At 37.2% G+C, this 13676-nt stretch overlaps 2 protein-coding genes across 2 annotated transcripts; both read right to left on the bottom strand.

Moving 5' to 3' along the window:
* Positions 1 to 2197: 2197 nt before the first annotated feature.
* On the bottom strand, positions 2198 to 2710 carry LOC143612256 (multiple C2 domain and transmembrane region protein 5-like). Its single transcript, XM_077086284.1, has one exon. It carries the CDS (start codon positions 2663 to 2665, stop codon positions 2270 to 2272), a length of 396 nt encoding a protein of 131 aa, XP_076942399.1. The 5' UTR covers positions 2666 to 2710; the 3' UTR covers positions 2198 to 2269.
* Positions 2711 to 11120: 8410 nt separating this feature from the next.
* On the bottom strand, positions 11121 to 13278 carry LOC143612270 (FT-interacting protein 3-like). Its single transcript, XM_077086293.1, has 2 exons — positions 12620 to 13278; positions 11121 to 12411 (listed from the first exon to the last, which is right to left on the bottom strand). The coding sequence occupies exons 1-2, from the start codon at positions 13228 to 13230 to the stop codon at positions 11121 to 11123; spliced, it is 1902 nt and encodes a 633-aa protein (XP_076942408.1). The 5' UTR covers positions 13231 to 13278.
* Between the last annotated feature and the right edge of the window lie 398 nt (positions 13279 to 13676).

The following is a 13676-nucleotide window of genomic DNA, read 5'->3' as shown; positions in this document are numbered from 1 at the left end:
AAAATAATATATTTGATTAATGATTACAATTAAGAAAATCAGAGAACGAAAATATCATATCAAAAGCATTTTATTTAAGTCTAACATGTCTCGCATTAATTAATTATTATTATTTATTTAAATAACATGCAAGTAGGAGATGGTCAAGAAAGTCCATTGACTCTTTTGTCACAAGAATTTGTCGATTTTTGTGATATAAAAATCTGAATTCTTTTTACAAAAAAATTAAGTTGGACCTCATAGTTGTAGACTTGTAGTCGGAAAATAAAAGAACCTCGTGATGACCTGCTAATTAAAGAAGTTTTGGTTCCATCACTTAAAATGTATATATGTCAAATATTAATTTGTTCTTATTTGTAGTAATGTTAAGGGAATGTGTAAACCAAGTATGTTGTCTACTTTAAAAGGAACATGTCCGTCGACCGTCTTTAATTTGTATGATATTAACGATTAACATACATTAATTCATTGTTATGAAGATTGATATGTGAGTACTGAGTGGTGTTAACAAGGAAGAACATAGAAACACATTATCAAAATATATTGTATATTGTTAAAACTTATTTAATTGGAAGCTTAATTTTAAAACTGATACAAGGTCTTAGATATGCTCAGCTGTTTCTCCAACAGTATATATGTGTAAATAATAAAAGTACGAATTTTACAAATATTTTAAGTAAAATAGAGTTATAATATACCTTAAGAATAGAAAATTCATAGGATTATTAGTGAATAGAGATAATGTTTAAATATGAAGTTTGGAGTTGTAAACAAGGGAGCCATTGGATATAATAATCAAGTCTTACATGCGAATATGCGATCATTTTTTATACTTTTATTAAATGTTTATCTAAATAATTAACATCTTGAATTTATAACCTTAATTTTCCTTTTTGAGACGGTGAGAGACATTTAGAACTCCTCTCTCACTATATTATTTTAAGAAAAACTACACGTTAAGTATGTGGGCGTTGTGGAAACAAAATACATCACGAAGTGTGAAATAATTTATGGATTTTCTGCAAAAACTTTTAGACACGTTTTGTGTAATGGTATAAAATATTTTTAGAATGTATTATATACTTATAGCTATTTTAGTAATAACGCGTGTAATATGAGATATGTTCCCCCGTAATGCATCAAAATTTTCACATATCAAGCATGCGTTGTACGCGAATAACAGTCAACATATGTTACATATCCCATAACTGAGGTTGAAATGTACGTCACACTTGAGCTACAATCATGCACCATTTTTCACTCATTCTCTTCTTGTACTAGTAATAGTTTTGTTAGAATTTGATGATCATATTTCTTAGCTTTTCATCTTTTCAGAACTTATTTTTAAATAGAGAGAAATGGCTTCAAAACAATCTATAAAATCTTATTTATAAGTATAACACAACATATGAGTTCATTATTATTGACGTTAAAAAACTTAAAATACACAACAAGTGAACAAGCATTCAAGTTTCAACGTGTGAACTGTGAAAAAAATGTTCTTAGTTAGGCCCAGGGGATACCCCAAAAGCCCAAAATAGAATATATTAAAAAAACAAACTAAAAAAACTAAAGCTACATAATGTTTAAAACAAGTGAAACCATCATTTCGGTAATGCTAGTGACCCGAGAAACAGAACTATCATCGAAGAAAACGTGTTTTATAATCGGCAGTTATGATCGGATTTGCGCTAAAATAAATTATGTATGATTTCACTTGAGTTATCTCAAATCAGTCAACGGGTCAATTTAGGTCTATTTAAATTATGTAATGCATCAAAACATGTAAATATAATAAAACTTGTTAACTTAAAAGGGTCCAAATGAGTTAGTACCCCGCCCATGTCCAATTTTATCTCCACCACATGCTCGTTGTTGCTGCCGTCTCCACCACCTTCAGCGCCACCTCATCTCTACCTCCTCCACCACCACCATCGTCACCTTCGTCTCTGCCTCCTCCACCTTGTAGTCGTCCCCACCACCATCGCCACCATAAGCAAACACTGAAACACCTACTTTGGTGCTTCTTTTTAAAACGATTCATTTCAACTGACTTCATTTTGTCTAGAATTTTTGAAAAAAAAACGCTAAAAAAACAATTTAAATTAATTTAAACAATTTCTACACATTAGAATTTAGATAACATAGTACTAACTTGACAAAGACAAAAGATATCATGTTTCTCATTCCAAATTAAGGAAACATGTATACTAACTAATGAAATAAAAACAACAATAATGTAGACCAAACACAACAGTTTTCTTTTTGCCTACAACATGCTATCGGCACCAGACGGAAGCCGTCGAAAGAAACTCGCGAGCATCGAAGGTACTTTCGTTCTAAACCTCGGATGTCTTAATACATAAAACACGAAAAGAAGCGCAACAACTTGAAACGGTATCACATACAACACAACCGCCGCCACTAAACAAACTGTCACAAACAATGCCGAGGCTCTTGGGTCCCGCCAGCTCAGCAACGAGTGGAACCTCTCACCTTGAGTCGCCAAGTCACCCGCCACGGTCTGAATCCGACCGCCAATACTTCTTAACCGATCATATCTCATCCGAACCACATTCGGCCCTTTTGACGTTGGGAACGTGTCAAACTCCTCGTCTAACTCGTCATAGGAAACCGCATCCGCGTGGGATAACCGAATATCCATGTGAGGCGGGTGCCTCGGTTTTCGTCTATACCGCCAGATCCCGACAACAAATTGTTGGGTTTCTATGGATATTTTAAACTTAGTTAACCATTTAACTAGTCACAATTAAGGCGGAAGCGTGATATAAACAAACTAAACATATGTATCCATGTGTATATATATGTATATATATTACAAGTTTATAGGAAATGTGTACATGAACAACCTAATTTATTCATGTTATAAGATTACCAATAATCTATATATTAGAAACCCGAAGCAAGGATCAAATGATACGGGAAAAACTAAACTATCAAAGCTTGTAAAACTTACATTCTTAAACCTTTAAGAGATGTAGTTGATGGTTGAAGAAGATGATGATGTTTCTTGGCTAGCTTTCAAGGAGAAAACCTCAAATGGTTCGTACCCCGAGCCTCCAATACACACCAAGCTATGTTAGGGAGCTTGAACACGAATAATCGAGACCCGAGCCTCTTCCTTATGATCTTGGCCGAAAACCAAAACCAAGAAAGAAAGAAAGAGTTGGTTTGCTTACTTGAAAGACTTAATTGTTACTTGTTTGAATATATATAATCTCATTCAAAAACAATCAAATCTTTTCATGTCATGTGTTAGGTTTTATTTTGGTCAAGTGAAGATTACTCAACCTCCACTACATCCATGACAAAATATTGACCAAAACTTTGGGGTGTGGGGCCCACCCAAAACCGGCCCCAAATATATATATTTATATATATTTTTTTTTATTTATTTTATACTTTATAAAATATATAAACACCCCATCTTTTATAAACCATTTTATAAAAGAACACATAGTTAAATAATCATTCCAATAATAATTATTTGAATAAAATTAATTTATTTAACACTTTCAAGTAAGTATTCAGAAACCCGATTTTCTGAATGTATCGTGTTCTGTATTTGTCTCATAGATCTTATCTTAACAAATACATAATTGGTGTGTGTCTAACTCGTTATTGGGTATGACCCGACTTGGATCAAATACAACTAGCCACATTAACCTAATTATGTGTCTCGGGCATACGGTATTCCAACAATCTCCCACTTGCACGTGACTCATAAGAAGTTAATGCTAATGGTGAACACCGCCTAACAACAGGTCACCACCCTTAGTGTGCTTGACTAAGTGCCATTCAATAACATCATCCCCTTCAAGTCCATACTTGATATGATATAGGTAAGTCTTATCATTACATCCCTTTATTTCTAGATGTCCTGTCAAATCGAAGAGACACAGAGTGATCATTCTCTCAATGATTTAACTTAACAGGCCTTAGACATCTAAACTCTCAACACATAAGAGGAACAAATCCCATCTTGACTGCATACATCCTCGTTGACATCTCATATGATATCTGAGCTCTTTCTTACACGTCATCGTGTTACCGAAATAACAAAGAAGAGAGTCAAGTTATCAGACTTGATGAAAAACCAGATCCAATATGCATCTCAGGTCAAAGGACACAATGATACTCGCCTTTACTCAAGGATTACTTATGATCAGTTGCACTAACTCCATGCAGTGATCCTTGAGAGCGGATCATGTCCAATATTTGTATCCCACAAATATCTATGAACCTTGGTGGCAAACCTATGCCCTATATTCATCACATGAATATCAACCAATCCGGGTTCATAATAGTCTTACCTTCATACTTGTTCCCACAAGCATGATCGACTACGGACGTTTAGAACAACATAAGTCATTCATGGATTAAACATGCAAATATAGAACATAACTCATTGAAAAATTAAAACATAATTAATTATCATGAGATACCCATTACATTTGTTCTTATACAAACACTAAACACAGATTAAATCCACTCACTAGAATACCGAAGTCCTAATGCACAAACATGACCCTCATGCTTTGGCCTATCGAGGAGCTTCGTGAGTGGGTCCGCAATATTTTGATCGGTATGAACTTTATGAATACATATCTTTCCTTTTTCAACTTCATATCTTATGTAGTTGAATCTGCGCTCAATGTGCCTCGTTTTCTGATGAGCACGAGGCTCCTTGATCTGTGCAATAGCACCCTCATTGTCACAGAATATCTCTAGGGGCTCCTGAATGGTAGAGATAATCCCTAGATCCATGATGAACTTTTTCATCCATGCAGCCTCTTGGGCTGCCATTGAAGCGGCGATGTACTCAGATTCTGTAGTGGATAACGCGACAACATCCTGCTTCGAACTCTTCCAAGAGACAGCGCCTCCATTCAAAATGAAGACATATCCCGACTGTGACCGAGAATCATCTCGGTCAGTTTGGAAACTAGCATCCACGTAACCCTTTACGACGAGTTCCTCCTCACCAGACCCATATATTAAAAACATATCCTTAGTCCTTCTAAGGTATTTTAATATATTCTTGACAGCCATCCAATGACTGTCACCTGGGTTGTGCTGGTATCTACTCGTTATGCTTAAAGCATACGAGACGTCCGGTCTAGTGCACATCATTGCATACATGATAGATCCTATTGCCGAAGCATAAGGAACATGCTTCATCCTATCCTGCTCTTCCTTAGAGCTAGGACTTTGGGATGAGCTTAACACGGTTCCTCTAGGAATAGGTACCAAACCTTTCTTAGAGTTTTCCATCCTGAACCTTTTCAGGATTTTATCAATGTATGCACTTTGATTGAGTCCGATCAATTTCCTTTGTCTATCCCTTTAGACCTTTATTCCCAAGATATATGTCGCTTCTCCAAGATCCTTAATTGAGAAACGACTACTTAACCACGCTTTAACGCTCTCCATACTTGGTATATCATTTCCAAATAAAAGTATATCATCGACATACAAAATAAGGAACATGATTATACTCCCACTAGCCCATTTATACACACACGCCTCATCACCGTTTTGGACGAAACCAAACGCTTTGATTTCTTCATTAAAACGATGATTCCACATCCGTGATGCTTGTTTCAACCCGTAGATTGATTTCCTTAACTTACATACTTTATCAGGATTAGATGGATCAACAAAACCTTCAGGCTGAACCATATGGACATCTTCCTCAAGATATCCATTAAGAAAAGCGGTCTTGACATCCATTTGCCATATCTCATAATCAAAATGAGCTGCAATGGCAAATAATATCCTGATCGACTTAAGCATCGCAACCGGCGAGAAGGTTTCATCATAATCAATCCCTTGAGTTTGCGTGAAACCTTTTGCTACAAGTCGTGCTTTGTAAGTATCTAAATTTCCATGCATATCGGTCTTCTTCTTGAAGACCCACTTACATCCAACCATTTTGGAGTTAAGTGGACGATTAACCAATTCCCAAACTTGGTTATCGTGCATGGATTGCATCTCGGCGCTCATGGCTTCAAGCCACTTGTCACAATCAGGTTGTGACATAGCATCTTTGTAGGAGATCGGTTCATCCGAATCGACCAAATAGCAATCATCCACGAGAAATCCATATTTCTTGGAAGGTCGACTAATCCTACTAGATCTGCGAGCAACGTGTGTATGATCAATCATTTGATCACCTTCAACATCCTCGTGTTGAAAACTAGTATCGACCAACTGTGTATCATCCAGTGATTCTTGAACCTCTTCAAGTTCCACTCTCTTTTCACTAGGTCCTTCCATAAGGAACTTAGTTTCTAAGAAGTATCCTTTGCGTGAAACAAACACCTTTTGTTCACTAGGATCATAGAATATATATCCTATATCATCCTTTGGGTATCCTATGAAGATACACCTGATGGATCTAGCCTCAAGCTTATTTGGGGTGTCACGTTTAACATAAACTATGCATCCCCATACCCTTAAATATGAAAAGGATGGAACCTTTCCATGCCACACTTCATAGGGTATTCGATCCACCTTTTTGGTCGGGGCCATATTCAAAATACGAGCCGCTGTAAGTAGCGCATATCCCCAAAATGATGGCGGTAGTGAGCTTCGTGCCATCATTGATCGAACCATGTCCAACAGTGTTCTATTCCTCCTCTCGGATACTCCGTTATGTTGAGGAGTTCCAGGAGGAGTGAACTGTGAAATAATTCCACAATCTCTAAGATGACATTGAAAAACATCACTTAGGTATTCGCCTCCTCTATCGGAGCGGAGTACCTTGATTTTTCGGTCGAGCTGATTTTGTACTTCATTTTGAAATTCCTTGAACATTTCAAAGGCTTCATATTTGTGTTTCATTAGATAAACATACCCATATCGACTAAAATCGTCGGTAAAGGTAATGAAGTACCTTTCACTATTCCTACTAGTGGGCTTGAGAGGTCCGCATACATCTGTATGTATGATACCTAACAAGTCCTTAGCCCTCTCATTTGTACCTTTAAAAGGTTCTTTGGTCATCTTGCCTTGAATACAAGATTCACACTCTTCAAACGATCCTAACTCATTTGTTTTCAAAAGACCATTCTTTTGGAGAGTATTTACACGATTCTTGTTTATGTGTCCAAGACGACAATGCCATATGTAGGAATCACTCAAATCCTTTTTGAGTCTTTTAGTGGAAGTTTGATATAATGAGCTATTTGAGGTATTGTTATGAACCAATTCATAAATACCGTTGTTTGGTACAGCTTTAAAATAAAAGATACCATTAGATGATACATGCATTTCTGATTTTACAAATTTAAAGTCAAAGTTACATTGTCTAAGAAGGTGCACGGAAATAATGTTCCTAATCAAACTAGGAGCATACAAAACATTTCTCAAAACAACTTCCAAACCACTTGGAAGCGATAAAGTGAAGTCTCCTCTAGTGACCACGTGCACCCTTGCACCGTTGCCCATGAAAAGACTCACTTCGCCCTTCTTTAAGTCTTCATTCCTTTTGAACCCCTGCAACCAATTGCAAATATGAGTTCCACATCCGGTATCCAATACCCATGTGTTAGAAGAAATAAGATTTAGCTCAATATTAATCATAAAGACATTACCCGAGGCATGCCCCGCATTCCTCTTGTCTCTTAGCTCTTTTAGGTAGACCGGGCAATTGCGTTTCCAATGTCCGGTCTCCCCACAACCAAAACAAGGATCATCCTTATGACCCCTCGGTTCCACAACCTTTTGTTTCTTTGCCATAACCGGTGATTTGCCCTTACCCTTAAGATGCACAGGAGGACCCTTTCTTTTTGCTACCTTAGCCTTAGGATTGGGCTGAGATCGATCCACCTACATTGATCACAAACACGGGTAAAACCCTTTTACCCATACTCGCCTCGGCTGTTTTAAGCATCGAGTGAAGTTCTCCAATGTTTTTGTCCCACCCGTTCATGTTATAATTTAACACGAATGTGTCGAACCTTTTCGACAAAGAGTTAAGGATCAAATCCGTTGCTAACTCTTTTGAGATGGGACAATTGAGCTTGGCGAGGCGATCAATGTAACTTTTCATCTTAAGTACATAAGTTGAAACTGGTTGATTATCATCCATTCTACATGCATGCAAGGCTCGAACCGTTTCGAACCTTTCAACCCTCGATTGCTTGAGGAACATTTCCTTAAGTTGAGTAATCATGTCGTACGCATTATGGTTTTCGAAATCCTTTTGGATTACGGGAACCATAGTCGCCAACATGAGGCATGACACTTGAATGGAATCTTCCGTGTGTTTGACCCAATTCATGTATTCGACCTCACTTCCCTCTTCCGGTTCGTTGGGGATAGGTGTTTCCAAAACATGATATAATTTTTCTTGTTTTAGAACAATCCTTAAATTTCGGAACCAATCCGAAAAGTTATTGTGGTTAAGACGGTCTTTAGCGAGAATAGATCGGAGAGATACATTTTGGACGTTAGGGATTATGTTGTCGTCGACGTGTGCGGCCATCTGCAGAATTTTAATTAAGTTCATTTTAGTGTTTTACAAATTTTAATTATTAATACCCTTTTATATATACCAAATATAATTAATAATTAAAATCTAGAATCCAACGATAAACACGACTCCGGTTAGGTGACCTTTTTCCCATTGTCGGTTTATCAAGGTAGTTATTCATAACAATTGCAAACCCTTTTGCAACTTCTAGAGTTTATGGGACCGGTTCGAAATCATATTTCGTGTCGGCATGTTTATCCCATCAACACCTATTAGACCCCATGCTTGGGTGACCCTCTTCACATGGTTCTAATTTAAGTCGTCCTACTTGTATCAACTTGTAATATCAATATACAAACGGTTAGGTGACCTTTTTCCCATTTATATGCCAATATTACCTCAACATATTAATTTACTCTACGCAGTTAGGTGACCTTTTTCCCACTAAGAGCTTACTAATATGTTAAGCGTTATACAAAAGGATGGTGTTTAACTTGTTATCCTTAATTTTAAAAGGGATTTTTAGTTTTAATAATTCTAGTTGTAAAACTTTAAATCATGTTCTAACATGCATTTAGTAACATGATAATTTTGAAACCATTTTCAAAAATTCTAATTTATAATAAAACCATTTTATTATGGGCGTGAGACGGCTAGTTAATAAATCCATTTTATTAAACTACGTGTCACGTAATTACCGATAATTATTAGAACCCGTTTTATGCTTTGTTAATTAATTCTATGTGACGAAGTTGATATCCTAATATCTAGCAACCACATAATCAAACAATCAATTAACAAGCATACACAATTATACTAGACACGAGCCACTAAGTTAGACCACACTTGTTAGCCGAAACAAGTGTGTGTCTTAGGTCCGATCCTAAGGGACACACGACACATGGATGTTGTAGCTCCCACTTGATCCCGCATCCAAATGCGTCAAGCATCTTCTTCAAGCCCGTTGTAATCCATTGGGCTTGAACTTGGACCTTAGCTTCCAATTTTGCAACCTTCTTTAATTTTACAAAACAAATGTCCTAATACATTTTTCTATAAAATAAAGATATTGCAAATAATCTATTTATTACATACCCATATGAATAAATAATTACAAAATTGCCCCTAATTAATTATTACAAACCGAAACTTTGAATAATTAATTACAAACACAACAAACATCCATTTGGTCTACGGCTCGGTCTAGTTTTAACAAACATAACCCGTTATGTCTTAGGAACCCGTTCCAAAACACCTTATTGGCCCTAGACTAACCCAATAATTTGATTATGGGCTTCGGCCCACATGTGCAAAACACATGGGCTTCGGCCCAATAGAAAGTCTCATGGGCTTCGGCCCATTTAACCAAAATGGGCTTCGGCCCATTTCACTTTCTCCCCCCCTTTTTTTTCGGTTAGCCCATTAACCAAAACAAGTGGGCTTCGGCCCAATATCACCCGAATTGGGCTTCGGCCCATTTACTCGGTTTTATATATATATATTTTTTTTTGAACAAAGCCAAAAATTATAACAAGATTAAATACAAAAAAAAATCATGCATGTTAATTTTTGTATAAAATCTTTCAAGGGGAAAATATAAAACCGAAAACCCGAAGCTTAGTTTCCCGTATCCCGGCTCTTGATGCCATTTGTTGGGTTTCTATGGATATTTTAAACTTAGTTAACCATTTAACTAGTCACAATTAAGGCGGAAGCGTGATATAAACAAACTAAACATATGTATCCATGTGTATATATATGTATATATATTACAAGTTTATAGGAAATGTGTACATGAACAACCTAATTTATTCATGTTATAAGATTACCAATAATCTATATATTAGAAACCCGAAGCAAGGATCAAATGATACGGGAAAAACTAAACTATCAAAGCTTGTAAAACTTACATTCTTAAACCTTTAAGAGATGTAGTTGATGGTTGAAGAAGATGATGATGTTTCTTGGCTAGCTTTCAAGGAGAAAACCTCAAATGGTTCGTACCCCGAGCCTCCAATACACACCAAGCTATGTTAGGGAGCTTGAACACGAATAATCGAGACCCGAGCCTCTTCCTTATGATCTTGGCCGAAAACCAAAACCAAGAAAGAAAGAAAGAGTTGGTTTGCTTACTTGAAAGACTTAATTGTTACTTGTTTGAATATATATAATCTCATTCAAAAACAATCAAATCTTTTCATGTCATGTGTTAGGTTTTATTTTGGTCAAGTGAAGATTACTCAACCTCCACTACATCCATGACAAAATATTGACCAAAACTTTGGGGTGTGGGGCCCACCCAAAACCGGCCCCAAATATATATATTTATATATATATTTTTTTATTTATTTTATACTTTATAAAATATATAAACACCCCATCTTTTATAAACCATTTTATAAAAGAACACATAGTTAAATAATCATTCCAATAATAATTATTTGAATAAAATTAATTTATTTAACACTTTCAAGTAAGTATTCAGAAACCCGATTTTCTGAATGTATCGTGTTCTGTATTTGTCTCATAGATCTTATCTTAACAAATACATAATTGGTGTGTGTCTAACTCGTTATTGGGTATGACCCGACTTGGATCAAATACAACTAGCCACATTAACCTAATTATGTGTCTCGGGCATACGGTATTCCAACACAAATAAGTACAAAAGAAATGTAGGCAAGAAAACTTCGGGTGACAATATTAGTAACACAAAGAGTACATGAATTAAAAGAGTTGTGAGCGGGTTGGTCCATTGGCATACTGAGTCGAGCCACTTGACCAACCCGACAAAACCGCTAACCACGTTCACTATTCGAAAAAAATTCGCTTTGCTCCTTCGCACGCTCCATAAATGTGACGAAACGTCTAGCATATACTCGACCACATCTCTCCTTAACGGTGGCTCGGCCCGAGCTAACCTACTAGAGACTATTTGAATCGCGTGGTGTCTTAGTTTATCGGTTTGACTCATTGCCAGCGGATGCACATAGTGCATCTTAGGCAGAATTGGCTGTGAGTATTTATGGAGCATATTAATATACGACGTGCATGAAAACCTCATAGCCAATTGTACCTCGCCCATTTTCTTTACACCCGAAGGGTGTAAAGCAATGAGCGGGTACGAGTGTGTATACACTCGTTCCGTCTCCAACGTCGATAACCGAATCCTCACTTTCCCGATCCTCGAATCATGTTTCGCCCCGTGTAAAAACCCATTATCAAACGCGCCGATTGTTAACACCGTGCACGGATCGAAAACCTCCCACGTGTACTGCTCGTTCCAGCTAGGCGAAAAACTATCGATAATTGTCCGCGTTCGAACCCATTTGTTCCCGTACTTCGTGACACAAAACGCGTCGGTTGACCCTCGACCGTCGCGTGTTTTCATCGGCGACAACCCCTTCGCGCTAATGATCCCGAGCTCCAAAATCCCAATGCTCGATTTCCATATCTGCTTCGCGGTCGGCCTTAAATCGCTACTATAATTCGTAGATTCATCCAAAACATGATACCCCCCATCTAAACACACCCGAAGATGAATCCGGCTTGCGAATTTAAGCTCTTTCTTTTCGCCCGAAACCACCGCATGTTTCTCAAGATTATGCCATTTTGAATGGACTGCTTTGTGGTCCCATCTACGGTGAATTGAGTACAATGGCAACAAACACTTTCCTAGTATTTCATCTTTGGTACTATGATCTTCAACTGTTAACATTAATGCTTCTTCGAACGGTTCGGCTGCGACGAGTACCAAATCTTGGTTCCAGACCGGGTTTATCGTCTTCACCGAAGAGATTTTCGTTCTGGCGAATTGGTTACCCAATGCCGCCTTTACGCATACCTCCATCGGCTTGTACTGATCACCCGGGATCAAGTCTTGACACTCGATCACGTTAACTGGAACGTACCTGTTAACACGCCGATATTAGTTAGGATTTATTGTAATTAACTGTAGATTTAAAAGTAATATTAGAGAGTGTATGAGTTAAACATTTAAAATAATAATAATAATATTATTATTACTTTTAAAATGGTTTATTCAAAAACTTATAATACTACTTTTAAATCTACACATATGTTAAGACTCTAACCCACAACCACTAAGCTTAAACTTACCATAATTTTGGGGACAAATAAACTTTTCCCCGAGTCTTGGACACGCCTTCACGGTTAACCGTGGCGGCGTCAGAATGCCAGGCGTTCGAGAAACACTCGTCCGTCTGGGTTCCTTTCCAAGCAGCGAGAATGATCTCGCCATATTTAAGTTTGTCCCCCTTTTTATCTTCCAACTTATACCACTGCGGTGCCAGTGGGCTATCGGGCGGGAGTCTTGTCGGGACGTCTTCGTTAAGTTCAAACGAGATTTTGCCGATGAAGTCGTCTTTGACAACATCTTTATCTTTGACAATAATTTCAACCACCGACGCTTGAATTCGATCACGTGAGAAGGCGAACACTTGATCCCATTCGGGGTTCGATTTCTTTTCGAAGTGTCGAGTGATGCCTTTGTAGTTTCCTAGTTTGATTTCGACGTACGGGTCACAACTTCCCGTGACGTCTTTTGGTGGGAGGTCCTTGGCTTTAACCACTCGGAGATAGAGATACTGCATTTGTTCCACGAGGTCATACGTGGTTGTTAGCTTGTCGCCCGTGTACCTGCCTGTTCCGGCTATTTTCGGGGCCGTTTCCCGGAGGGCAAATTCTTCCGGTGGTGGACGTTGGTGCATGTTGAATATTGATCAATTTTTTTTGGGATATTTTCAGGAGTAATGGACAAATTATTGCATGGAAAAAGGAGTAATTATGAATTATGGAAGACTCAAGCTAGCAAAAGTATAAGCATACACAACATATATAGGGGTAACTTGTTTGTAGTAGATCATGTATTTTGTTTTTTTGTAATGAAATAAATGTTAGGGGTTAGTATATATGCATCATGAATTTCTAACAGTATCATAAGTATCATATTTATCTAGTGGTAAATTGAAATTAAATAATTTTATATTTTTGTATATTAACAAATAATAATCTTATCTTTAAATATTCATGCCACGATCTTATATTTCGACTATTTTTCTTACGATTGACCTCTGTAAAAATACACTTAACACGTTAAGTGTTATTCCAAATTTCAATTTAGGGTTTTTGATTGGAAGAAAAATATGAGTCGACT

The sequence above is a fragment of the Bidens hawaiensis genome, unplaced genomic scaffold, assembly GCF_021521415.1.
Source record: "Bidens hawaiensis isolate Kalapana, Puna unplaced genomic scaffold, B.hawaiensis_p1.1 tig00034181_1, whole genome shotgun sequence".
In the NCBI taxonomy this organism is placed as follows: Eukaryota; Viridiplantae; Streptophyta; class Magnoliopsida; order Asterales; family Asteraceae; genus Bidens; species Bidens hawaiensis.
The sequence above is the reverse complement of the archived record's forward strand: the minus strand, read 5'-3'. Positions and strand labels throughout refer to the sequence as shown.